Here is a 25850-nt window from a genome sequence, read left to right as displayed (position 1 = left end):
TTTCTGTGTCTCTGCCTCTCTCTCTCTCTGTTTCTCTCATGAATAAATAAATAAAAATCTTAAAAATAAATAAATAAATGCCAATGGACAGGGATGCCTGGGTGGCTCAGTGGCTGAGCATCTGCCTTCGGCTCAGGGCATGATCGGTCTTGGGATTGAGTCCTGCATTGGGTTCCCCACAGGGAGCCAGCTTTCCCTCTGCCTATGTCTCTGCCTCTCTGTTTGTCTCTCATGAATAAATAAAATCTTTTTAAAAAATGCCAATGGGGATCCCTGGGTGGCGCAGTGGTTTGGCACCTGCCTTTGGCCCAGGGCACGATCCTGGAGACCTGGGATCAAATCCCACCTCGGGGTCCCGGTGCATGGAGCCTGCTTCTCCCTCTGCCTATGTCTCTGCCTCTCTCTCTCTCTCTCCCTGTGTGACTATCATAAATAAATAAAAATTAAAAAAAAAAAGCCAATGGACAAAAACAGTACAGGCTAAAGTTATGGAAAAAAGATAATATGCAAGGTTTTAAAATTAGAGAGGGTAGGATCCAGAGAACAGATGGAAGCAGTGGCCTTTCCTAAGAGGGACACACTTCCACAGTAACAGGAGGAAAGATAAAAATGGACAGTTTAAGATCTTGGGACAGAAACTGACAGAAGGCCTCCCTGGTGGCTTCCATGCTCTTAGGGAACCTGAAGATTGCCCACTCAGAATGGGAAGTGGAATGAGATTCCTAAGTTTACTGAGAATGGAAAACATGTGAAATGTTCCCTGCAGAGAGTAGGAGATCAAGTGGTAAGAAACATAGAGTAAGATTTCCATACATCATCAAGAGTGCTGCTCAAGTTCAGGACTATCTAATTTATAGTGCTACTGGGCAGCCCCGGTGGCTCAGCGGTTTAGCGCCGCCTTCGGTCCAGGGCGTGATCCTGGAGACCCGGCCAGTCCCATGTCAGGCTTCCTGCATGGAGCCTGCTTCTCCCTCTCTCTCTCTCTGTGTCTCTCATGAATAAATGAATAAAATCTTAAAAAAAAAAATTTATACTGCTACTGATGTGTTGGGTACACACACAGCCAGTACTTAGCTGCTCATGTGTAAACGTGTAAAAGGTAAATATTTTGGTTGACTTGTGGTAGGATTTTTGGCAGGCTGGTACTTTTGCAGCACAGAGAAGTAGGGAATTTCAGACGTGAAGGATCATGCAGAAATGACAGGTTACAGCTAGGTATGAAAGGAAGTAAACTGAAAACTTACATACATAGGTCAAAGCAGTTTAATGTATTAACCCATTTAATCCTCAGAACAATCTTTTGGGTAGTTGCCATCGGTAACCCTTGGGACAGCATAGAGAGGTTAAGTAATGCACTCAAGAAATACAGCCAGTAAGTGGAGAAGAGGTCAAACAGATTATCCACATGGATGCTGAAGAGCCTAGGATATAGCCTCTTTGTAATATAATACACTGGCTTTTCTTTTACTTCTGAAGACACATGGGAATTTGACAGCACCAGGCTTCTGCTCTTACCATTCCTTCTGACTGGAAAAAACTGCCCCAAATCTTTATTTGGCTGGTGTCTTGTCTCTGAGACCTCAGGTCAGTCAATTCTAGCACATCTTCCCCCATTTTAATACCTCTTATCATCTAAAATTGGCTTGTTAATTTATGTGTTGCTAATTTGTCTAACTAGAACAAAGGCTCCACAAGAGCAGAGGCCTTGTGTATTTTGTTTACCATCATATTCTCCAGTACCCAAAACAGAGCCTGGCATACAACAGGCTCATAAACGTTTGTCGAATGGTTGGAACATTCTTACATGTTTCTTAAACTAACTCATTCAGGGTTGGTACCTGGCAGAAAGTTGCCCTATGAAGAGAGAAAAAGAGAGAGAGAAGGAGAAAGAGAATGAGAATGTGTTCTTTCAGGTGATGCAAGTGCTTCAATTTCCGTACTTCAATTTTTCATAATTTTAGTTTTCCTCTGAGTCTTAAATAATTCCATTATCTGCCTCAAAAAAGGATATACTTCTATTGGAAAATATTCAAGCAGGGTTCCGTATACCAAATAGTCAAAATATGAAAGAATCCTGTAAGGTCATTGAGGGAGAGAGGTTTTCCATTCCAAACCTGGTATGGTTTCTGGTATATAACAAGCACTCCACAAATATTTATTGAATAAACGAATGAAAGATTACTAAGAAAAATAATAAGTCAGGTGGAAATCACATTCACTTTTTAAGTTATCAACATTTTGTATTTTACCTGTAACTGCAAAACTTTCCATTTTTTTGTTAAGTCTTTGCTTTTCTTGTTCAAGCTGATGAACGACAGTTTCCAGGTCTGATTTTATAAGTAGTTCATCACTCAGTCTCTCCTTTTCTTTATGGCATAAGTTTAATTCCTACAAATTTTAATACTGTAATTAGGATTTCTAACAACTTTATAAAATATTATAAAGCTTAAAAAATATATTTTGGTAAGTACATTTAATTAAGAATAATTCATATATACACAGACACACACTTTTAGTTAGTCAAATATATAATTTCAACTAAAGTTAATTATCAACTGTGGCTAAAAGGACCGTAAAACCCAAACATCAACAGTGCTCCTTTCTGAATACAATTATTAGATTTTATTTTCTCTTAATTTGTTTAGCATATTGTCCTACTTTTTAAAATGAATATGTACTTGTGCAATAAAAAGTTTTAAAGCTTTCTTACTTTTAAAGGAAGGCAGAATGAAGACATAGTGCTTAAGACTACCGTAGGTACCAGTAACTATGTTGGTTATTCTTGCAGACTCATCTGCACAATGGGGATAAGAGCATTATTGGACACCAAGGATTCACTGGTGAGTATGAAACTAAGGATATGAAGCATTCTGCACAGTGTCTAGCACATGGCAAGTGCTCAATAAATGTAAGCTATTAATATCATTTATCTTAAAAATACATAATATAGCATAAATGGGAAAAAATAAGAAAGGTCAGAAAGTATCTTACTGTCAGCCAATTCTACTGAAACTTGGCAAGACAAGCATTATGAATCACACTCAACTGTTTAGAGTGTACATACAATGGCAGTGAACAAAAATCCCTGCCCTCACAGAGTTTACGTTGTTAGTAAAAATAACATCTAAACATCTACTTTCTGTTTATTGACCTCATGGAAGAATTTCACAAGACTGATGCGACTCAAGAGTAGACCCCATCCAAAAGAAAAAAAGAGAGGACAATATTTTGCAGGTTTAGTTGATTCAGTTATTCAATATTGAATTGAATAGCTGCAGGTGAATAAAAGGGAAACCACTGTGATTCACAGTGAGCATATAAAAATCAGCAAGTATTCAAGCACCTACAATGTACCAGCATAGTAGCCCGACGTGGGACTTGATCCCGGGTCTCCAGGATCACGCTCTGGGCTGAAGGCGGCATTAAACTGCTGAGCCACCTGGACTGCCCTGGATGCATTTTTTAATTTTCCTTATGCCACCACAATATTGCTGATACACTGTTTAAGACTATATATATAATGAGAAAACTTGAAAATTAGTATTAGTCTTAGTTTCTAATATAAGAAACCCATCCAGGGATGCCTGGATGGCTCAGCAGTTGAGTAACTGCCTTCGGCTCAGGGTGTGATCCCGGGGTCCTGGGATCGAGTCCCACATCAGGCTCTCTGCATGGACCCTGCCTTTCTCTCTGCCTTCTCTCTGTGTCTCTCATGAGTAAACAAAAAAATTTTTTTTATAAAAGAAAGAAACCCATCCAATTTAATAAGCTATTAAAAAAAATCCCCAATCATCAAAATTAGAGAGGAAGACAAACCATGAAAGACTCCTAACTCTGGGAAACAAAGGGTTGCAGAAGGGGAGGTAGGTGGGGGGATGGGGTAACTGGGTGACAGGCATTAAGGAGTGAACATGATGTGATGAGTACTGGGTATTATCCTATATATTGGCAAACTGAATTTAAGTAAAAAATTTTAAAAATCCCTAATCACTTTTTAGGTGACCACCCAGGAGTTTCTACCTAGAAGCAAGACATGCTGTCAGTTCTAGACTATAAAACCATATGTTAGATCTAGGCTTATGCTGGGAAGACTACCATTTTTCTCATTTGAAGACTATCAGAGCAAATACTATCTAGGAAGATGGTTTGCACTACCAAAGCTTATTAAAAGAGGAGTGTTTCTTTTCTTTAAGATTTTATTTTTAAGTAATCTCTATACCCAACATGGGGCTTGAACTCACAACCCTGAGATCAAGAGTTGTGCACTCCAGGGGCACCTGGGTGGCTCAGTTGGTTAAGTGATCAACTCTTTGATTTTAGCTTAGGTTATAATTTCAGGGTTGTGAGATCAAGCTTTCTGACAAACTCCTGTGTTCAGTGTGGAGACTGTTTGATATCCTCACCCTCTGCCCCTCCCCCCACTCATGCACATGTTCTCTCTCTAAAATAAATAAAATTAAATCCTAAAAAAAAAAGTTGCATGCTCCAATTGAGCTAGGTACCCTAGATTGGATGCTTTTAATAAAAGTCAACAACTTCAACAATTATCAATTTCTAGTTTTAAACTGACAAGTCATGAAGTGATTAAAAAAATATAAAATTCCTAACAGGTTTTCCAAATTCAAATTGCCATCTACTCTGTATGAAATTAAAGAATTATAAAAACATAAGTGAAATTAAATACATTCATACAATGGAATATTACTCAGCCATAAAAAGAAAGTACTTGGATGCATGCTACAACAAGCATGAGATTTGAAAACACTGTGCTAGGGATCCCTAGGTGGCGCAGCAGTTTGGCGCCTGCCTTTGGCCCAGGGCGCGATCCTGGAGACCCGGGATCGAATCCCACATCGGGCTCCCGGTGCATGGAGCCTGCTTCTCCCTCTGCCTGTGTCTCTGCCTCTCTCTCTCTCTCTCCCTCTATTACTATCATAAATAAATTTAAAAAAAAAAATTAAAAAAAAAAAACACTGTGCTAAATGAAAGAAGCCAGAAACAAAAGGCCACATATTGTACAATTCCATTTGTACAAACTGTCCAAATATGCAAGTCTATAGAAACAGAATGACTAGCAGTTGTCAGGGGCTGAGCAGAGGAAAATGGAGAGTGACTTCTAATGGGTATGATGTTTCTTTCTGGGGTGATGAAAATGTTCTGTTACTAGATGATCATAATGGCTGCAGTACTTCATAACTATACCAATACCAATGAATTAAATGCTTAAGAGTGAATATTATAATGTGTAAATTACATCTCAACAAAAAATGTATGTAAAATATAGCATACAAATTTTCTTATCAAAATATCTGGCAATTTAACATGACATCTACTTACCAGTTGAAGTTTTGCCATTGTTTCTTCAAGATCCCGCATTTCAGAAAGCTTTCTTTTAATCTCTTTCTAGGAATAAAAAACTTATTAAGTACAGACCTAAAAGTCAAGAATACTTATCACACTGAGTCACACTGCAAATAAGACCAAGTCATTTTTTTAGTCTTCCTTCTCACCAGTGAGATGGGAGGCTTTAGCTGTTTTAAGCCTCAATTTCAGTAAAGAGGAGACAAAGTCCATGCTTCTCTTTAAAGTCTTGGCATCCTAAATGGTTACAGGGAGCTATTTGTAACATCTGAAACAAGAGGGCCCTCTCATATACACCTGTAGGACCTATATACTTGTAGGACCTTCCTTGAACCTTGATTTGTGGGTTCTTTTTATAGCACGGTCATTTCCTACTTTTTCTATCTTATTTGATTTCCCTCACCTGCTACTACCAATGTGGAACCTCTATACGGCAAATGAGAGCACTGAATGCCAACATTAAAATATTTTGACCCAACAGAACCTATTGTGAGCCAAACTGTCATTCTTGAGCACTGCCAATGGGACTTGAGAAGCTATGTTTAGTATGTTGTATGCATGAACATAGAAGATGCAAAATGAAGTGGAAAAAGAGAGGAATAAGTTATAGGAGTGTTGCGATGAAACTAGAGCCACAAAAAACAAAATTAAAACCACAATAATTTTCTTTTCATTTTCTTTTTAAGCTTATTTTAAAAATTTACTATTTTTTAAAAGATTTATTTGACAGAGAGAAGAGTGAGCACAAGCAGGGACAGTGGCAAGCAGAGGGAGAGGGGGAACTGCTTAGCAGGGAGCCTGATGCTGGGCTCGAGGCCAGGACTTTGGGATCATGACCTGAGGCAAAGGTAGATGCTCAAGTGACTGAGCTATTCAGGTGCTCCTTAAGTTTTTTTTTTTTTTTTGGTAGTCTCTATACTCAACGTGGGGCTTGAAATAATGACCCTGAGATCACATGCACTTCCAACTGAGCTAGGCAGGTATCCCTATATTCTTCATTTTTAAGACTCCACTGACTATTCTCAGTTTCTTGAGATTTAGTAATTTTATAACTTTTTTCCATTTCTATAAAAAATGTCATTGGGATTTGGATAAGGATTGTACTGAATCTGCAGACTGCTTTGAGTACTATGGACATTTAAACAAGTTCTAAATAAATATAGTTTCAATTTATATATTTTTTATTGCAGAGATGTTGGATAGAGTGATCATGAAAAGATCTTCAAGTATAAATATGTTAAAATAGGATAAAACTCTGGAGATTTCAAGAAGAAAAGGGTCATTTACATTCTACTAGCTTTGTTTAAAAGAACAATGTGACAGTTTTAAGAGTATTTACAATAAAATGGAAATTATATCTTTCATATCTATTATTGTATTATTATTTTTTAAAGATTTTATTTTTTTTAAAGATTTTATTTTTTAAGTAATCTCTACACTCAACAGGGGCTTGTACTCACAACCCCAAGATCAAGAGTTGCCTGCTCCTCCCAACACATCAGCCACATGCTCCCTTTCATATCTGTTTAAACTTAAAGATGAAAAATGTTAGCTACCAACTTAAAGATTTTAAGGACATATATTATTGCAGAAAATATTTTTAAAGGGCTCGTGAGCACAGGATGACACAGAGGACATATTTTCAAAGCCCACTCACAATACAGAGATAAAAAGGACAGAGATGAAAACCTTGAAGAAAATAGGACAAAATCTGGAGAGTTATCCTAAGAAAAGGTGTGCTTCAGAAACACACCCATATTTAGAGAGCATAAACAATATTTCAGAAAAACTTGAATTAAGACCAAATCAGATATCAAGGAGGCTTAAACTCACGATGTTCCAGGAGAATTAACAAATACTCCCACAACCCAGACATACCTTTGCTTCCCCAAGTTCTTTATCGGCAGTCTCAAGCACTTCTTCTTTATGTCTTTCTAACTGCTGTGCTAACTGGTCTATTTCAGTTAATTCTTGGCAGAGTTTTTCATTTTTGTTACTTAAATTAACAACTTCAGTAGTCACTGTTTCCTTGGTTTCCATAAGCTCTTGTATATGCTTCTCTAGGTCTTTATTAGCTCGCTGAAGAAAGTCAACCTAAATTGAATTTGTAATCACAGGTATATGAATTGGAAAATCATCCTAAATACTGCACTTACAAAAATATTTCAAAATACTGTATTTCTTAAAGCACTAAAAATTTAAACAGAGCTATTTTACATTTATAATATTACACTGCTTTAACAAAACTGACAATGTAAAGTATAATAAAAAGATATAGCCACTGGCTTCCAATTTTTAAACACGGATGGAAAGGAAAAGTAAAACATGTGTGTGAACTTTATTCTAACAGAGAGTTCTAAAATTACAAGAATATCACTACAATGATAATATCACTCTAGACTGTGCTGTCCAATATAGCAGTCACTAGTATCCATATGTGCATACTGTGGCTTGTCCAAACTGAGATGTCCTATAAATGTAAAATATACACAAGATTTCAAAGACTTGGTGCAAAAAAGAAAGAATGTAAAATATCTCAACTTCATTAATTACACATTGAAATTATATTTTGGATACACTGAAGTAAACACATTATTAAAATTAATTTCATTTGTTTCTTTTTACTTTCTTAATCTAGTTACTAGAAAATTTTATGGTTTTATGTTTTACATTGAAATCTGGGATTCATTTTTTTCCCCTTTTTTCTTTTTTAAGTGGGTTCCACGGATGCTTGAATTTATGACCCTGAGATCAAGACCCAAGCCGACATCAAGAGTCAGTCGAATGCTTAACTTAATGAGCCACCTATGTGCTCCCAGAAAATTTTAAATTACATTTGTGGCTCATATCATATTTGTGTTGGAGAGCACTGCTCTAGAGCTACTGCTGATATTCATGACTTACTCAATTCTGGTAACAGCCCAAGCAGCAATGACATGTCTAAATTTCTATAGGTAATGTAACATGTTTTATGTAAGTCTCCTGTTCTTTTACTCCCAAGTCAAATGCAAGGCAAGAGAATCTATTATATGATTACCTTTTTAAAATAATATTTTATTTATTTATTCATGAGAGACACAGAGAGGCACAGGCAAATGCAGGGAGCCTGACATTGCACTAGATTCCAGGTCTCCAGGATCACACCCTGGGTTGAAGGTGGCCTAAATGGCTGAGCCCTTTGGGCTGCCCGTATGTTTAGCTTTTCTATTTCTTTTTAAAAATCTTTTAAAAAAATAAAAAATAATAATAAAAAAAAATAAAAATCTTTTTTTACATTATAAAACAAATAAATATTTGAAAATAAAGAAAATAAAAAAGGATACCTCATGACCCAAAGATAAACTGTTAGTTTACTTTGCTGTATTCTCTTCTAGTGTTTTCTCTCTCCAAGTTCATATGCACATTTCCAAAAGCAAACTGAAGATCACATTGTGTCTATAGTTTATTCTCCTCTTTTAAATATTTAACATTACGGTGTATATATTTTTCTGCCTCATTAAGTATTCTTTAAAAACATGATTTTTCAATAGTTGCATCCTATTTCTGGATACTTTGGCTCTATCAAATTTTTCCCACTGTAAATAATACACTAGTGAACAACTCCGTCACTTTTACAAATCCATGATACTTAAGGATTTTATATACCCAGTGAAATAATTATAAAGTCATTACCTGAATATTTAAGTGAGCAATAAGCTTCTCATTGCTTTTATTTCTAGTCTCCAAAGAGAGAATATCAGGGGAGCGGCCCCTGTCCAATGCAACTGATAGTCGTTCTATCTCTCGTTCTCTTAGCTCAATCTGAAGACATAAAATCATGTTATCATCTTTAAAAATCTGCTTTGAACTGAAAATAATTAACACTGGACAAACACTTATTTGGATATACTTCTATTTCTTATGTTTTATAAGTATATAAGACATTAACATTCATGTATGTACCAACACCTATATGGAATTATGAAATGCATATACACAGAGCAAAAATAAACACAGAAAATATCAAAATAAGAATGTCAACAAGGCTTTTGTAAGTACTTCTATTGAAAATATTATTCCCAATTAATTTTAGATTTTTCCCCCCTCCTCCAAGATTAGGCAATGTTTATATAAAAATAAACTATTAGGTATCAGAACTGAGGTCTAATCTACTTCAGTGCCTGGTGGAATAAATGTAGAGTAAATGAATGAATGTAGGACACAAAGAATTGCTACTGAAACTCAATATAGAAAAGGACAGGCAGTTGGGGTGAATTTAATAATTATTTAAAAACAACACACATAAAATCACAGAGATCACTATCAACCATGAATTCACACTTACTCACCTGCATGAAAGGTATATGAAAGGAAAAAGGTATATGGCACCAAAGTAGTTAAGGGAATAAACTGATTTACTCTCCATGATATATTCATATGCCTATAGAAATTAGTGAAGGCTTGATCAAAAATTAAAAAGGTTATATATGATGCTACGAAGAGAAGAAAGGAGAACTGTTCCAGGCAGTGACACAGAAGCATAATGCCACATGGTATGATTGAAGGAGCAGAAATGGCTCAGTAAGACTGGACTGTAACACACAAGGGAACTTATTTATGGTAAGATCTGCGGAATCAGGCTGGAGTTAATTATTATAAGCTCTGAATACTTTGCCAAGGAGAAAGATTGCTCTGGACTAAAAGATGAATAAGAATAAAACCAGGGGAAGGGAGATCTACTGGAGAAATTTATGAGAGATGAGTAAGGCATAAAATAAAACAGCAAGATAGACTAGAGCCGAAAAAGTAAGTTTACAAAGTACTTGAAAATGACAGAACTTGGTGAGTAGTAAGTGAGTGGTATGTGAAGGGAAGAGAATGAGATCTACAAAGATCACAGAATGTTGGCTTGGACAGATGGTGATGCTACCAAAGTAGAGAATACTGGAGGGAAAACAGATTTGAGGGAGAAGATAACAAGTTCAGTACTAGGCATATGGTACGAAGAGCTTTCATTCAAGTGGAAATGCCCAGTGTGAAATTGGATATATGGGTCTGGAGCTCTGCAGAAATTTGAGCCAGAAGACTGGGAAGTCATCAACATACAGGGAATATTTTAAACCAAGAGAGAGATGAGACCTTCTGAGAAAATATACTGGGAAAGGAGAAGGGTCAAAGACAGGATCCTGAAAAACAGTAATATTTCAGGAAACAGGCACAGGAAAAAAAAAAGCAAAAAAGAAATGATAAGACTTTTTTTTAAAAAGGGAAAACAAAGAAAATGAAGTCATGAAAGTATTTCAAAGAAAAATTATCAGATATGTTGAATGCTACAGAGGGATTGAGAAAATAAAGACTAAAAGTATCCTTTTGGATCTAGCAATTAATGTCACTGGTGTCATTAACTAGACCAATTTACGTAATGGGAGGCAGAAGCCAGAATGCAATAGGACAGCAGGAGATAAAGACGTGAGACAGAAGAGTAAGAATAAGATGCTCTTGAGAAGTCTGTCTGAGAGAGAAGACATTGGCAAGAGAGAAAGGTGGTTAAAGGAGATCTTTTTAGGGGATATTAGTAATGACCATAATAGCACGTCCTTCTAGGATTGTTAGGGAGATTAAAAGCATTACTAGTTGTAAAGTGGCCATATTGTTAAAGAAAGAATAATCGACTAAAGCCAAAAAAAAAAAAAAAAAAAAAAAAAAAAGGAGAGGAAATGGAGCCAAGAGCAGAGGTAGAAAGAGCAAGCCTTACCACTTGTGAAGAATGCCACACTACCCATTAAGTCTAGAGAGTTCAGTGTGAACACTGTTAATTTTAAGGTAGAAATAAAGCTGAGACAAGGTGGTATCTTGAGAAGGAGGGTGTTTATTATAGGCTTGGGAAAGAGCTGGAGGAGAACAGCAGTGTTTGGAATAAAGACTGAGAAAAACAGAACAAACTTAAGCAAAAAAAAAAAATAGGCATCAGAGTACATTCAACTAAGACTGATAACCTGATAACCACAATAAATTGATAGTTTCAATCACAACGGTCAGGCTATTTTCTCCAAATACCTCATCTACCTCACAGAGATAGTAAAGATTGGTCAGCTTATGTTTATAAAGTACTTGGAAAAAAATATGGTGGAAGTGTGATTATAAATTGAAAAATATAAATAATATTCAACTTCTGCATATTTGATACTTTCCATCTCTCTCCATATAGTTAAGTTTTTTGGTTGACATGATCACAACTCCTTTTTACTCCAAATTTAACGGAATAATCTTCAAAGTACTTTACAAACTTAACAGTTATACTAACACATAAGTTACATCTATATTTGTATGTGCAAATCACTTCACTCCAAAAAAATACAGTCATGTGCAGAAAATGAAAAACATGTTACCCAATTTAAGCTTCAGTAAGCATATTAAGAAAGAAAGCCTGTAATTATATAAATACAATTTAGCCAAAACAACAATAGAGGGTATGATTATGATCTAACCTACATACATTAATTCCCCTGCTTCTTCAGAAAACCATTTTACCAGGTCTTGTATAGAAAACACACAACAAATATGGTACCACAGAAGAGTGACTATCAAAAAAGACGTTCCAAATGACAAAATCTAGAGTAAAAAAATTATTTAAGATACCCCTACAAAGCATACTTTAGTAAAATATCTCCCAAGATGGAAACAAGTAATATGGTTACAATACTAGAGGAGATAGCTGAGTCACCTAAAGAAACCCCCCAAAACTATTATAACCAAGGGACTGCACTGTTTACTCTGAAGCTATCTAAACCACTCCAGCTATTATCTCTATTAACAAATTGGTGGAAAAGATAAAAGCTGAATAAAAATTCAGTATCAGTTATCCCAAATATAACCCAACTTTATTTACAACCACAGCATATCCATCTCAACAATGTAACCATGTATCCTTACTATGGAAGTAAATAAAAATCCTACCTGCTCGTTATAATCCCTCAGTCCACTTTCCATCATTGTTAACTTTTCTTGTAACTGGTGGACTTCCTGTTGAAGTTCTTGAATTCTGAAATACATTTATAATTAATGCCAATATACTTTTATTAAGAAATACAAAAAAAAAAAAAACAAACCAACCCAAAACCTCAAGAAATGAAAGTAGATATATTCTCCTATAAATTTTCTACTTTCTATTTCTCAATAAGTTATGAAATATCGTGCCAAAGGGTTCCAAACCACAGCATGAATAGAGTAGAACATCTTGGAGATTTAATTTTACAAGAATAGATTAAAAAAACTGAGTGGGAAATAATTTTTTTTAAAGATTTATTTATTTATTTATGATAGACATAGAGAGAGAAAGAGAGGCAGAGACACAGGAGGAGGGAGAAGCAGGCTCCATGCCGGGAGCCCGATGCGGGACTCGATATCAGGACTCCAGGACCGCGCCCTGGGCCAAAAGCAGGCGCTAAACCACTGAGCCACCCAGGGATCCCCTAGTGGGAAATAATTTGAAACTCAGATAACATTAGGTCTACTATTACATTTTGATCCTTAAAACTCTTTGAGGTACTGCTGCCAAATCTTAGGTTCAGGAAACTAGAGCATCTAGCCCAAAATGCACATCATTAAGTGAAATAAGGGACTAAAGTATATTTTCTGACCCTAAATGACCCTGTACTTTCTAACGAACTACTCTGCAATTGTGGAGAGAAGAAAAATATTGAGAAATACTACAATTTACCAATTAACTACAGCGAAAACCTACTCCTTTATGGAACTCATTAATTCTAACAAAATCAAGATTTGTTCAAATTATCTGAATTCTACAACTGCCCATGTGTATCTGTACTACATCAAACTTTGCCAAACATTAACATAGATATAATATAACCACTTTCATAGTGGAAAAATAAAGCCAGAAGCCAGGTCTGCTTTTAAGAGAGATTTTCCATGAAGAAGAGTGAGGCTGGACACACCTTGTCCTTGCTGTTAATGGCACCAATATTTTTACTAACCTAGGTTTAGGAGAAAAGTTGTATGCAACTGCACTCCTATGCATGCACACAGATTACCCAGAATACAAACAAAATGTATGTGTGAAAGAAAGCAAACAAGATCATCAAGCGACCAATGCCACCTATGATGGTTTGATAGAAATGAAAGATGTTAATGGGAAAGATAAACACAGAAAATGACATATATGGAGACCAAAAGCCTCCTTATATAATATACTAACACACTGCTGAGAAGTCCTAGATTACAACGATAACAGAAAAAAACCGCACAAAATATTTCACAATTAAGGTCAGGTAACTGTATAAACATAGTTATGTAATACTGTGTGACAATAACTAAGAGATCCTAATCAGTAACTCAACCAATGTTCCTTTAGATTGTTATGAAATTAATAAAGCAGAAAAACTCATGTTCTCTGCATGATCTACAAAATGAAAGATTATCTGCACTAACCAATTTTACTACCATAGTACATATTTTACAATGTTTCTCCAGCTATGACCACAGAAGTTGTCATGAGTGTTCTCTTGCTCCTGTGAACCTCTTATAATTTTCTTAATGGCATTCTGTGTATTTCTTATCTTTACTATTTGAATAAAAGCTTCTCAAGAGCAGCAATACCATCTTACTCATCTTTCTATCCCCAGAACACTTACATAGTGCCTTTCCCAGAGACCTTAACGAAGTTTTAATTAAAACAGAATTTATATCTGATTCCAGTTTAAGGAAAAACAAACACACAGAGCTAAAGAATCATGAAGCAAGAATATCAAAGCCAGTTACAAATCTATTCATGTTCACTGGCATTAGACATAATATGAAGTAAGAGAGTCCTGCAAAAAACAAATTAGGTGATAAAATTAAATATTAAAGCAACTCTACTAAACAGGTCCTAGATGGCCCTAAATTATTTTAAAGCAAATATGGACAGAAACATCAGATTTATGATCTACCTGAGATCAAAATTTCAAAACAAGTAAAAACATTCTATATTCAGGATATATTCAGAAAGGATTTCCTGAGTGTTCATGCAAAGTTCTGTGCTAGGCCCTGGAGATAAAACAGCTAAGAAGATGGAAGCCCTAGTATCAAGAAACAGAGTTAATCAGTAATTAACCGAAACCAACAAAAAATGATTTAATCCACCTGTTATCAGCCACTTGCAGGAGGTCTGCAATGTAAGGGTCAGCTGGCTGAGGAACTGGATATGAACTGACTTCAGAGGGAGGGACTGGTTCATCAATCTGCATACGCTGGCGCCTGAAAGCAATACTTCTTTTCTTGCCACCTAAAACACAAATGTGTTTTATTTGTTTATTTATTTTTAAAGATTTTATTTATTTATTCATAGGCACAGAGAGAGAGGGGCAGAGACACAGACAGAGGGAGAAGCAGGCTCTATGCAGGGAGCCCGATGGGGGACTCGATCCCCGGTCTCCAGGATCACAACCCAGGCTGCAGGCGGCGCCAAACCGCTGCGCCACCGGGGCTGCCCCACAAATGTGTTTTAAAAACTTTTAAAAGAAACAAAACACTGTCTTAGAATTAAACAGTCCAGTAGGCTAGACTTTTTGTTATAAAGGGTGTCTCTAGCTCATGTTAGTTAGTTACCTAGATATAAAATATCTCCTCCCTTATATATACACTCACTCCCTGATCTTTAAACAATGCATTCCTGAAAATCTCAATAAGACATGGTTATAAAACAAGTTTTATTTTCTGCATGCATGGTACTTAATCTGTTCCTCCACTAGATGGGAACAAGACTTTGGTGAGATTAAAAGTTGAGCGTATCTTGCAGTATTTGCTGTCATAAATCCAAGAGACCATCATCAGCAGAAAACTGGCAAATGAGAACCTTAAAGCAGTGATAGCTAAAATAAACATGTTTATTAAGCAATCCCCAAAGAAGAGATAACAGAAACTTCATGCAGCAAAATTAGTAAATAATGAATGAATGTCATCTGTAATATAAAAGATGCTATAACCTGAATTAGTGGGGTATGTCTACTTAATTATCCTTAAAACTAGTGGGAGTAATTTCTTTTTATGGAAAGATATATCCAAATTACATAGATAATTTACCTTTCCCAGTACCTGGCCAAGATTAGACACACACTTGAAAAATGAATTTATGTGCACAAAGAACAAACATAATCCACAGCCATGTCTTCGTTAGAAGCCTGGCACATTTTGTGTATACATATCTTTTGTTTTGAGGATGAAGAGACTGGATCAGAAGTATTTAAATGATTTGCCTGTAGTCACACACCTAAACAAGGTAAACCATTTTCTCCTCCTCTTCTTTCCTAGTTTTCCTCCTTGGTTGTTCCTTCTCAGTTTCTTTTAGACCTTCTCCTTCCACCAGTCCTTTAAATACCAACCTCCTCTCAGGGTCTGCTGTTTCTTCCCAGTCTACATAATCTCACTAGGTAATTCCTACGGTATCTGTAACTTCAATTCCCACATTACTCCAAAGACTCCCAAATTTGAATCTCCATCTGAGACCATATATCTAAAAACAGATCCACATATCCCACCATGTACTAGAAATCTCAAATCAGATGTTCCTTGGGTATAAGACACATGCCAAAATGAATTCCTGCTCTGCTTTCTACCTTCTCTACCTTAAAAATAGTACCATCATCCACCAGCTCATTCACTTGAAACAGAAATCTGGGAATTCCTCTTCTTCCCAAGTCTTCCAGAGTCACTGAATTCTATAGATTAGACCTGCTGAATCTCTCTGGAATCTGCCCCATTCCTTTCTCAGGAAACATGATTATCTTCATTTTCTCTTTAATCTTCTAGTTACTTGAGACCTTCTCCCAAGTTTCTCACTCTTTTCTACCTTTAGCCCACAGTCCCCCTCTCCATTTCATTTCCTGCCATTTCGATTCTCCTCTGATTCCACTCAGCTACAGGCACACTCTAATCACTCTAAGATGATTATGTCTGGTCTTCATCACCACTTAGAACTGTGCCAGCATCTAGATCTCCAACTCCCTTCTGATCCCAGTCTTCATTCTGACCGAATCACTCCTGGTCCTCGCCATGCTCTTAATCTCTCAGTCTCCACCTCATCTCATAATCCAGCACCTTCCTACACCCCACTCACTCCCATAATCCTCATCCCTTGATTCAGACATCTCAAGTACTTGTCACTGGTACTTGTCACTGGTACTTGAGATGCTTCCACCAAATTTATGCCTGGACCGCCCTCAACTCTGGATATGCCCCTTCACTTCTTTGATTTTGCTATAGAACTACTGAGCATAAAGAAAATAAAATAAACTAAGAAATACAGAAAGCATGTCATTTCCAAATTCTTTGATGAGTATGGGTTACCTTTATAACTAAAATAATGATAATATTGAGATGGCATCCCTCAAAAGAATTCCTTTTTTTAGCTTGTGGATCTTCACATTGATAATTCTGCCATTTTCATTTCATTTCCTGAAAGTCAGGGCCGGCTTATGAGAAGTTGTTGAACAACATGTTAAGCATGAACCATCAACCCTCACCCTAAACCTTCCCTGTTCAGAATATCACATGAAGACTTCATTGGGTTTTACAGTGGCTTTCTGATTTTGGTAGTCCACTGAAGAATGGATTTTTGAAAGCTGTTGTATACTACTAACAACTGTCTGCCATGTCCTCCCTGAAATACCACGATTGTTTATGACAAGTACCTTTAAAACAGCTGAATACAGTTAGGTTTGGAAAAAAAATACTAAAATAAAATAATAACAATTTTATTTTTATTTTATTTTTTTAAAAAGATTTTTGTTTATTTATTTGAGACGCAGAGAGAGACAGAGAGAGAGAGAGAGAGAGAGAGAGAGACAGGCAGAGGGAGAAGCACGCTCCATGCAGGGAGCCTGATGTGGGACTCAATCCCAGGACTCCGGGATCATGCCCTGGGCTGAAGGCGGCACTAAACTGCTAAGCCACCGGGGCTGGGGCTGCCCCAACAATTTTAAAAAGAAGTTAAAATAATGATTAAGGAAATAAAACTCTGAGCATTAAAGTCAGACTACTTGTATCTAAAAAACTACTATTATATAACATTCCTAAGCACATGTATAAAATACAACCCGGATCTTTAGAGATAAATTTAAAAGTTTATGTGACAATCCAAAATCATCTAGTCTTATTTCAGTCAACAGTTTTAATATCTTTAAAAGATTAGGTGTGTATAATTTGTTTTGAGAAGAAGCAGACTCACCCGGAGTTTGTACTACAGCATGCAAATTCTTTTCTTGAAGTTGTTGAATTCTTTCATTCTTAGCTTTGCTCTCTTTCTCCAAAAGTTTGAGTTTATGAACATATTGGTTATTTAGAAATTTCAGATCAGCTGTTTCACGTGCACACTTCTTCACCGTAGTTTTCAACTCTTAAAATGAAAAAGATTCAGAGTATTTTACAGATCAAGAAATCTATGAAGTCCTTCCATTTAACAAAGATTCAAAAAGTCACATTAATTTGAAAGGCTCCATCTGATTCTTTTTTAAATTTTTTTAAAAAATTTATTTATGATAGTCACACAGAGAGAGAGAGAGAGAGAGAGGCAGAGACATAGGCAGAGGAAGAAGCAGGCTCCATGCACCGGGAGCCCGACGTGGGATTCGATCCCGGGTCTTCAGGATCGCGCCCTGGGCCAAAGGCAGGCGCCAAACCGCTGCGCCACCCAGGGATCCCTCCATCTGATTCTTATCCAAGATTTGTTTGAAAGGCTATTACCTTTTCTAGCACTGTTAACAAAACTACAAGTAAGTCACTAAACAAAAAAGGGAATTAGTTTTCCTCTGCTATACGGCTTAATATAAATTATGGCTTTTGATCTAATGTAGTAAACTGGGTATGAAACTGAAGGATTATGAATTCATGCCGGGTATTAGGCAGGGCTCCTACTGAATTTAAGAAGAAGTTATAGTAAGATAGCCATTCAATTACCCTCTGTAGTCATCACCTTTGAAGGTGTAATCAGCACCTTTGAAATCATTCTATTCACTCTTCTAGTTCGAAGACCAAGTATTAAAGAATCGGAATGATACAAGGCTTTCACCTCGAAAGTCGTTTCAAGGACATTTCTTTAATTTCAGCATTTAATATTTCCTACAGCAATATTTTTTATTGATTAAAAAAAATTACTGAGTATAGTTGACACGTTACATTAGTTCCGGGTGTACAACATTGTGATTCAACTTCTCTGTAAGTTATGCTATGCACACCACAAGTGTAACTACTCTCTATCATTGTGCAGTGCTATTACAATATCACTGACTATGCTGTGCTTCTTTCTATAGCAATTTTAATTCTAAAATTTTTATTTATTTATTTTTAAATATTTTTATTTATCCATGAAAAACAGAGAGAGAGGCAGAGACACAGGCAGAGGGAAAAGCAGGCTCCCTGCAGAGAGCCCAATGCGGGACTTGATCCCAGGACTCCAGGGTCACGTCCTGAGCTGAAGGCAGGTGCCAAACCGCTGAGCCACCCAGGGATCCCTAATTCTAAAAATTTAATTCATATATAGTGAGGATGATTATAGCTATGAAACGCAAATTTATTTTACTTGTTGGGAACTCTTCAGTGCACTCTACATTACTTCAAGTCTGTTATCAGGAAAGCTCTCACATTTCTACATGAGTCTTCCCTACATAAAAAACAAAAAGGGCAAAAACACAGCATTTTAAAAATCACAAAACTATACTTTTTTATTTTTAAAGATTTTATTTTATTTACTCATGAGAGACACAGAGAGAGAGAGGCAGAGACATAGGCAGAGGGAGAAGCAGGCTCCTCGCAGGGAGCCTGATGAGGGACTGGATCCCAGGACCCTGGGGATCATGCCCTGAGCTGAAGGCAGAGGCTCAACCGTTGAGCCACCCAGGCGTCCCACAAATCTGTACCTTTAATGTGTTGGCTTGACTGTTCTCTCAGTTTCATTAACTCCAGGTATAATTCATTATTTTCCTTGATCAATCTTGCATTTTCAAGTTTATAAGGTTCCAAAACAAAATCAAAATTGGCACTTTCTTTTTCAGCTTTCACAGTAGATAATTTTGATTTCCGAAGACTTTCTGTTGTATGAACTAGGTCACTAAAATTAAAGAATAGAAAACATAAATACAAGGAAACAGTCCATTAACTTTTAATAGCTAAGAATATATTTCAAAAGAAGACTTAAATGTTAACATTAAGTGAGATCAAATCTAAAAACAAACAAAAATACAAGAAATCTTTCAAGGTACCAGATGCTCAAAAATTTCTCAAAATAAGATTAAAAGTCATAAAACATACACGTAACTATGTGTATGTTTCAATCTCTCCTCTCATTCATCCCCCATGTCCAATTAGTCACTTGATCCTGTGGAATCTGTGAAACTTATCTGCACATTCAGCAAAGATTTATTGAGTGCCTGTTATCTGCTAAGTACTAGTCTATAAGAACTGGTTCCTTTCCTCTCAGAACACATACCAGTAGAATATTCATTCCACCAGTATTTACTGAGCAGGTAATACTGCTTTTTGCTTTTGACAATTTGTCAAAAGTTATATTATGTGATAAACTCAATAACTATTTCAGTGCCAAATATGTTTTCAGCCTGTACTAGGTATAGCAAAGATGAAGTCAACCTCTAGTCTTATGGAGTTTGCATTCTAAAGGAAAAACGAAAACAAGTTTCCAACAATGATAAGTGGTGAAGGTAACATGTGGCAGATGTGACAATCCTGCAGGCCATACAGATAAACAAGCATAGGGCAGGAGGGAGAGGACAGAGGGACTTACCAGGCAGACAGAATAGCACATGGAGAGCCCAGTAGGGAGAGCCCGGTAGGGAGTGTTTATGTTTAGGGAGCTCCAAGTGGTTAAATACATGGCAGATGAAGCTGTAGGAGTATAAGTTCACTGTAGGAAAAGTCTGCCAGTTTCTTAGAAGGTTAGACATACTTCACCCACCCTACAACCCTGAACTGTAGAGCTAGAACTAGATCATGAAGGGTTCTGGAGGCCATAATAAAGACCACCAAATATCTTTCTTCCATTCTCTTCTTACCATCATCATAGCTTGTAGTCCTTTTTTTTTTTTTTTTATAGCTTGTAGTCCTAATGCAAAAGCTTTCTCAGCATTTCCCTTTTCCAGTCTCAAGGAAAGAACAGAAAAGAACAAAATCACATAGAATCTTCTAGTTAAAGTAACATGTAACTGCTAAAGTATGACCAACCACATATTAGAGAACCTTTATCGAATCACAGTAATTTAAAACTAATGAGGCAGACACAGAACTCCCAATGATATCAGAAAATCACATTAAAAAATTGTAATTCTATTCAGAGAGAACTCTCAGAAACATTTGCTCTGAATAGTATAGTGTGAAAGGTGACCCCTAGAGGTCTGCAATGCAGAGGCCCTGAACTGATGTTATATATGGATGAGCTAAGAATAGATGAGCTTCAGATGACTGAAGGACTTAAAAAACAACAACAACAAAAAAAAAAAAAACAAAAAAAACCCTACCCATTTCTTTACTGTAACATGAAATTTAATAGAAACTAGATAAATGGGATAAAGGATCACACAGGTTTAAAACTGTATTTTCATCTTTACCTGAAAAGTTTTTCTACCAATGGTAAACACTCCACTGTCAGAGTCTGGCGGTATCCCAACTGATCCAATCTTTTTCTAATATTAATATACTTTCTTTCTGCAGCTGTAGTCATCTTGTCTTCCAAAACTAGTTTTATTCACTACCTAAAATAAAAGTCCTAAAAAGAAGAGAGTAAAACATTATTCTATTATTATGGCTATCATTACTATTTCATGATAAGAAAAGAGTCTTTCAATATGAAGCAACTATTTTTCGTTTTTCTTTGGGTAAGCAGCCCTCTAGAATATTTAGACTGATTTAAATGCAGTGCTTATGATAGTCATGTTGCTGTAGTAAAAGAAGTATCTCCTGATAAACCTATATTGAAAAGTTAAAAAAAAAAAAGAGAAAACAAAGAATATTTTCCTAAGCCTGAGATAGGCAGAGAATCTTTAGAGAAGTCTCTTTTGGAAGCACTTAAATATAAAAGAAAAACCTGATAGATTTTTGGACTTCATCAAATTAAAAACGTCTGCTCATCAACATATTCCACTAAGAAACAAAAAGACATTGAAGGGGTGGGAGAAAATATTCATAATATCTGACAAAGGATTTGTATATGGAATACATAAAGAACACTTATAGTTCAATAATAATAATAAACACAATCTGGTAAGAAAATGGGCTAAAGTCTTGAACAGGCACCTTGCAAAGATAACTGAATGGGAATAATCATATAAAAAGGTGCTTATCACCATTAGTTATATGGAAATATGAATTAAAACCACAAGGAGACACAATTTCATCCATACCAAAATGACTAAAATTAAAAAGCGCACAACCAAATGTTATCAAGGATTTAGAGCAACTAGAATCTTCACATTGCTGACAGGAGCGTAAAATCATGGTGGAAAAGGTCTGGCAGTTTCTTACAAAGTTAAACTTCTACCCCAGAACTCTATAATTCTTTTTCTTCAAAGAAATGAAAATAAGCATCCACAAAGACACTCTATAAGAATGTTCATAACAGCTTTATTCATAATAGCCCCAGATTGGAAACAACATACTGTCCATCAACAGTAGACAGATAAATAAACTACGAGATATTTATACAATACTATTCAGGAATAAAAGAGAAGGAAATACTGATATATGTCAACCACATGAATTAACTTGGAAAACACTACTTGAGCAATAGAGGCCAGTCATACATACTGTATGATTCTATTTACATCAAATTCAGGAATGGTTGGGACACCTGGGTGGCTCAGCGGTTGAGCGTCTGCCTTTGACTCAGGGCGTGATCCTGGAGTCCCGGGATCGAGTCTCACATCAGGCTCCCTGCATGGAGCCTGTTTCTCCCTCTGCCTGTGTCTCTGCATCTCTCTGTGTCTCTCATGAATAAATAAATAAAAATCTTAAAAAAAAAAAAATTCAGGAACTGGCAAAATGAAACTATGTAGACAGAAACCAGAATAGCTGTGGCCTGGGTCAATGGGAGTGGACACTGACTGGAAGGGTTATGAGGGAACTTTCTGGGGTGATGAAAATATTATGTTAATTGGGGTACTGGTTACACAAATGTATTTACCAAAGGTCTTCATATAGTACACTTGAGATCTGTGCATTTTGTCATGTAAATTTTAATGAAAAAAAAAAAAGACAAACATATGAATCTCTACACACAGTTCATCCTTCTTTTTCAATATCTATGAATGTGTTCTCTATTAATGTACCCTAAGATAGAGTTATTAAAAAATTGCTTGTTTAGGGATCCCTGTGTGGCTCAGCGGTTTAGTGTCTGCCTTCAGCCCAGGTCCTGGGATCGAGTCCCTCATTGGGCTCCCTGCAAGGGGCCTGCTTCTCCCTCTGCCTGTGTCTCTGCCTCTCTCATGAATAAATAAATAAAAATCTTAAAAAAAAATTGCTTGTTTAGAACCTCTGCCAGGTAAGTATAGTTCTAGTATTCATATTTCTAAGACAAACACAATATTGCTTTAACATCTCTATTGTTTTTCACAACTTATAAAACATGAATGCATGTGAATACATGCAAAACTGATCCTCACAAGGGAGACATGGTGTACTAGACATCCTTTCTAATCAAATGTGAGGAAAGGCTGCCTCTAGAGAGCAACTTTGCCCAACCACTGGGCCACAAAGAAGGTAAGCATTCAGGTCTCCTGAGTCCTGATCCAGCACCCTGGTTTCTGTACCAAGCTGCAATGGCCTCTTGGCCTTTTGGCTAAGATCAAGCATAGTTATCTGTACCAAGCTGCAGCAACGTGCCATGTCACTTCTAATCTACTCCTTTCAAGAGAGATCTTTCTCTCTCCACACTCTTGGCTAACCTTTCCTTTTAGGGGCGTCCCCATGGACTTTCTAGGTTCCTTTCACAAGAGTGACCGGACTGATGATGCAAGGCGTTTTAGATACACTCCTGGAGACATGGCCCGTACACCTGTCAAGACCTAGCAGGGCCTCCCCACTCAGACATTTCTCCCCTTTGTCTGGTACCAACTTTTGTTTACCGAGAATTAAGACTTCCTCCTTTGGCTGAGACGGTCAATGAAGACGAATCAAAAAAAACCACCCAAACACAGGACGGATGGAAAAGATTAAAATCCATCCCTCTCCCCCGGAAGGACGAAAAGCATCCTCATCAGTGAGCGGCACCTACGTCACCCAAACACTGTGGCTACACTGAAAGTTTCCAGCACAGCATAAAAGGGTAGGTTTGGGGCAGCCCGGGGCGGGACTCAGCGGTTGAGCGCCTGCCTGCAGCCCAGGGCGTGACCCTGGAGACCGGGATCGAGTCCCGCGTCGGGCTCCCTGCATGGAGTCTGCTTCTCCCTCCGCCTGTGTCTGTGCCTTTCTCTCTCTGTGTGTCTCTCATGAATAAGTAAATAAAATAATAATTTTTTTAAAAGGGTAAGTTTGGAGGTCCCCCCCCCCCGCATACGTGTTTAGAACTCCTCACTCGCTTAATACTGAGGGAGGGGGTGACTGAAAGCCAGTACATCTTTTTAAAACATTTTATATATTCTTGAGACACACACACACACACACACACACACACAGAGGCAGAGACACAGGCAGAGGGAGAAGCAGGCTCCATGCAGGGAGCCCGACGCGGGACTCGATCCCCGGTCCCCAGGTCACGCCCTGGGCCGAAGGCGGCGCTAGGCCGCGGGGCCACCCGGACGGCCCGAAGCCCCCACGTCTCATTCTTACAAGTGTATCCTGTACGCACAGGGGTCGAAAGAAAACAAAACACCAACCTTACCTTAGGCTGCCCCGTGTTCTTCCACGCTGAACTTAAGAGTCGAGACTGGGAGGGCGGGGTGCGCACCGAGGCGCAGGACAAAGGTCACCCAGCGGCTCCCGCCCTGCGCTTTGCGGCGCCGCGGTTTCACACGCAGGCCTGGCCCCGCGGCGGCAGGCGCCTGAGCTCTTCCGTCAGCCCGTCAGCCGCGGCCGGCGGCAGGCACACGCCGCACCTTCGCCCGCGGGGGGCGGCGCGGGAGGGAGCGGGCGGCTCGCGGGCGTCGCCGCCAAGGCCGGGCCCCACTTCCTCCCGCGGCCGCGCGGACGCCCTCCCGGCAGCCCCCGGGCCCGGCCCGCGGGGACCTGCCGGAGCCCTCCCGCCGCCACAGCCGCACTCACCCGCAGCTCCCGCCGCCGCTCCTTCCGCCCGCGGCCGCATCGCCCCTCGGGGCTCGCCCCCGCCCCGCGGCTGGTTCCTTCCGCCCCGCACTTCAGCTGCGGCGCTGGGAGAGTTTGAAAATGGCGCGGAGTCGGCGCCGCGGTTGCCCCGGTAACGGGAGCGGCGGGCGCTGCGCGGCGGCGATGGCGGCGCTGGGCCCGAGCGCCCGGAAACGCAACGGCCGGCGGGCGCGCGGCCACGGCGCCCCCTGGCGGCCGGCGCGCCCCGCCCCACCGAGGAGCCCGAGGACGCCCGCAACGCTCCTTCCGTGGGCCCGAGTCGTGGGCCGGCGGCGCAGCGCAGGCTTGAGACGCTGCCCAGGCCTTGGTCCCCGCGACGGATAAGCGTCCCCCGCCAGGTGCACGCCGGCTGACCGCCAGGTGGGCTGACCACGCCAGGTGGGCTGACCACGCCGGGTGCACGCCGGCTGACCACGAAAAGTCCAACCCGAAAGTCACGTTTCTTTGCAACTTTCCCCGACAATCGCCCAATAAAACTGTTGCTGCCACACCCATCTCCCTGTAAAGCTGTGTAGGCACTTAGACTTATTTATTTTAAAGACTTTATGTATTTATTCAGGAGAGACGCAGAGGCAGAGACACAGAGGGAGAAGCAGGCTCCATGCAAGGAGCCCAACGTGGGACTCAATCCTGGGTCTCCAGGGTCACACCCTGGGCCAAACGCAGGCGCTAAACCGCTGAGCCACCCACCCGGGCTACCCGACACTTAGATTTATTATACTCATTCCATCATGAGCATCATATTAAATTTTGATTGCATGAGTTGTAGTTTTATTCCATCAAAACATAATTGGAACTCCTGGGTGGCTCAGTGGTTGAGTGCCTTTGGCTCAGGTCGTGATCCCCAGGTCCTGGGATCCCCGCAGGGAGCCTGCTTCTTCCTCTGCCTATGTCTCTGCCTCTCTCTGTATGTCTTATGGATAAATAAATAAATAATCCTTAAGAAAAAAAAAAAAAAAAGTAGCACCAACATAGTTGTATGTCTCTCCCTGCCTCCCCCAACTGTGAATTTTTTGAATCAGAGATTATTATATTCAGCTATGTTTCTCTAGCACCTACCACAATTAACATTTTGTGAAGGGAATTAAATTGAAATAAACTGGTTGTAGAGAGCTTGCTCCCCTAAAGAAATCACATAGGTCAAATCCTACAATTCCATGTTTACCCTGAAGATTTCTGGATAATTGGAGAGG

General features: G+C 38.6%; 1 protein-coding gene across 5 annotated transcripts in view; it reads right to left on the bottom strand.

Annotated features, from left to right (window-relative positions):
• Positions 1–24813, bottom strand: part of CEP135 (centrosomal protein 135) — a 78223-nt gene extending 53410 nt beyond the window's left edge. For 2 of the 5 annotated variants that reach the window (XM_072775124.1, XM_072775129.1), the window contains exons 1-10: positions 24598–24813; positions 20952–21109; positions 19251–19441; positions 17564–17731; positions 14482–14623; positions 12298–12382; positions 9034–9162; positions 7240–7455; positions 5338–5403; positions 2250–2388 (exon numbers count right to left, since the gene is read on the bottom strand). In XM_072775124.1, coding sequence (XP_072631225.1) covers positions 2250–2388; positions 5338–5403; positions 7240–7455; positions 9034–9162; positions 12298–12382; positions 14482–14623; positions 17564–17731; positions 19251–19441; positions 20952–21064 — 1249 coding nt within the window. In that variant the 5' untranslated portion in view covers positions 21065–21109; positions 24598–24813. Of the gene's footprint in view, positions 1–2249; positions 2389–5337; positions 5404–7239; positions 7456–9033; positions 9163–12297; positions 12383–14481; positions 14624–17563; positions 17732–19250; positions 19442–20399; positions 20488–20951; positions 21110–24212; positions 24464–24597 lie in introns of those variants that run through there. The other 3 variants (XM_072775125.1, XM_072775127.1, XM_072775128.1) reach the window with 3 other exon arrangements.
• Between the last annotated feature and the right edge of the window lie 1037 nt (positions 24814–25850).

This window comes from Canis lupus, chromosome 14, assembly GCF_048164855.1.
Source record: "Canis lupus baileyi chromosome 14, mCanLup2.hap1, whole genome shotgun sequence".
Taxonomy (NCBI): domain Eukaryota; kingdom Metazoa; phylum Chordata; class Mammalia; order Carnivora; family Canidae; genus Canis; species Canis lupus.
Note: the sequence above shows the minus strand (reverse complement) of the source record. Positions and strands in the feature narration are given on the sequence as shown.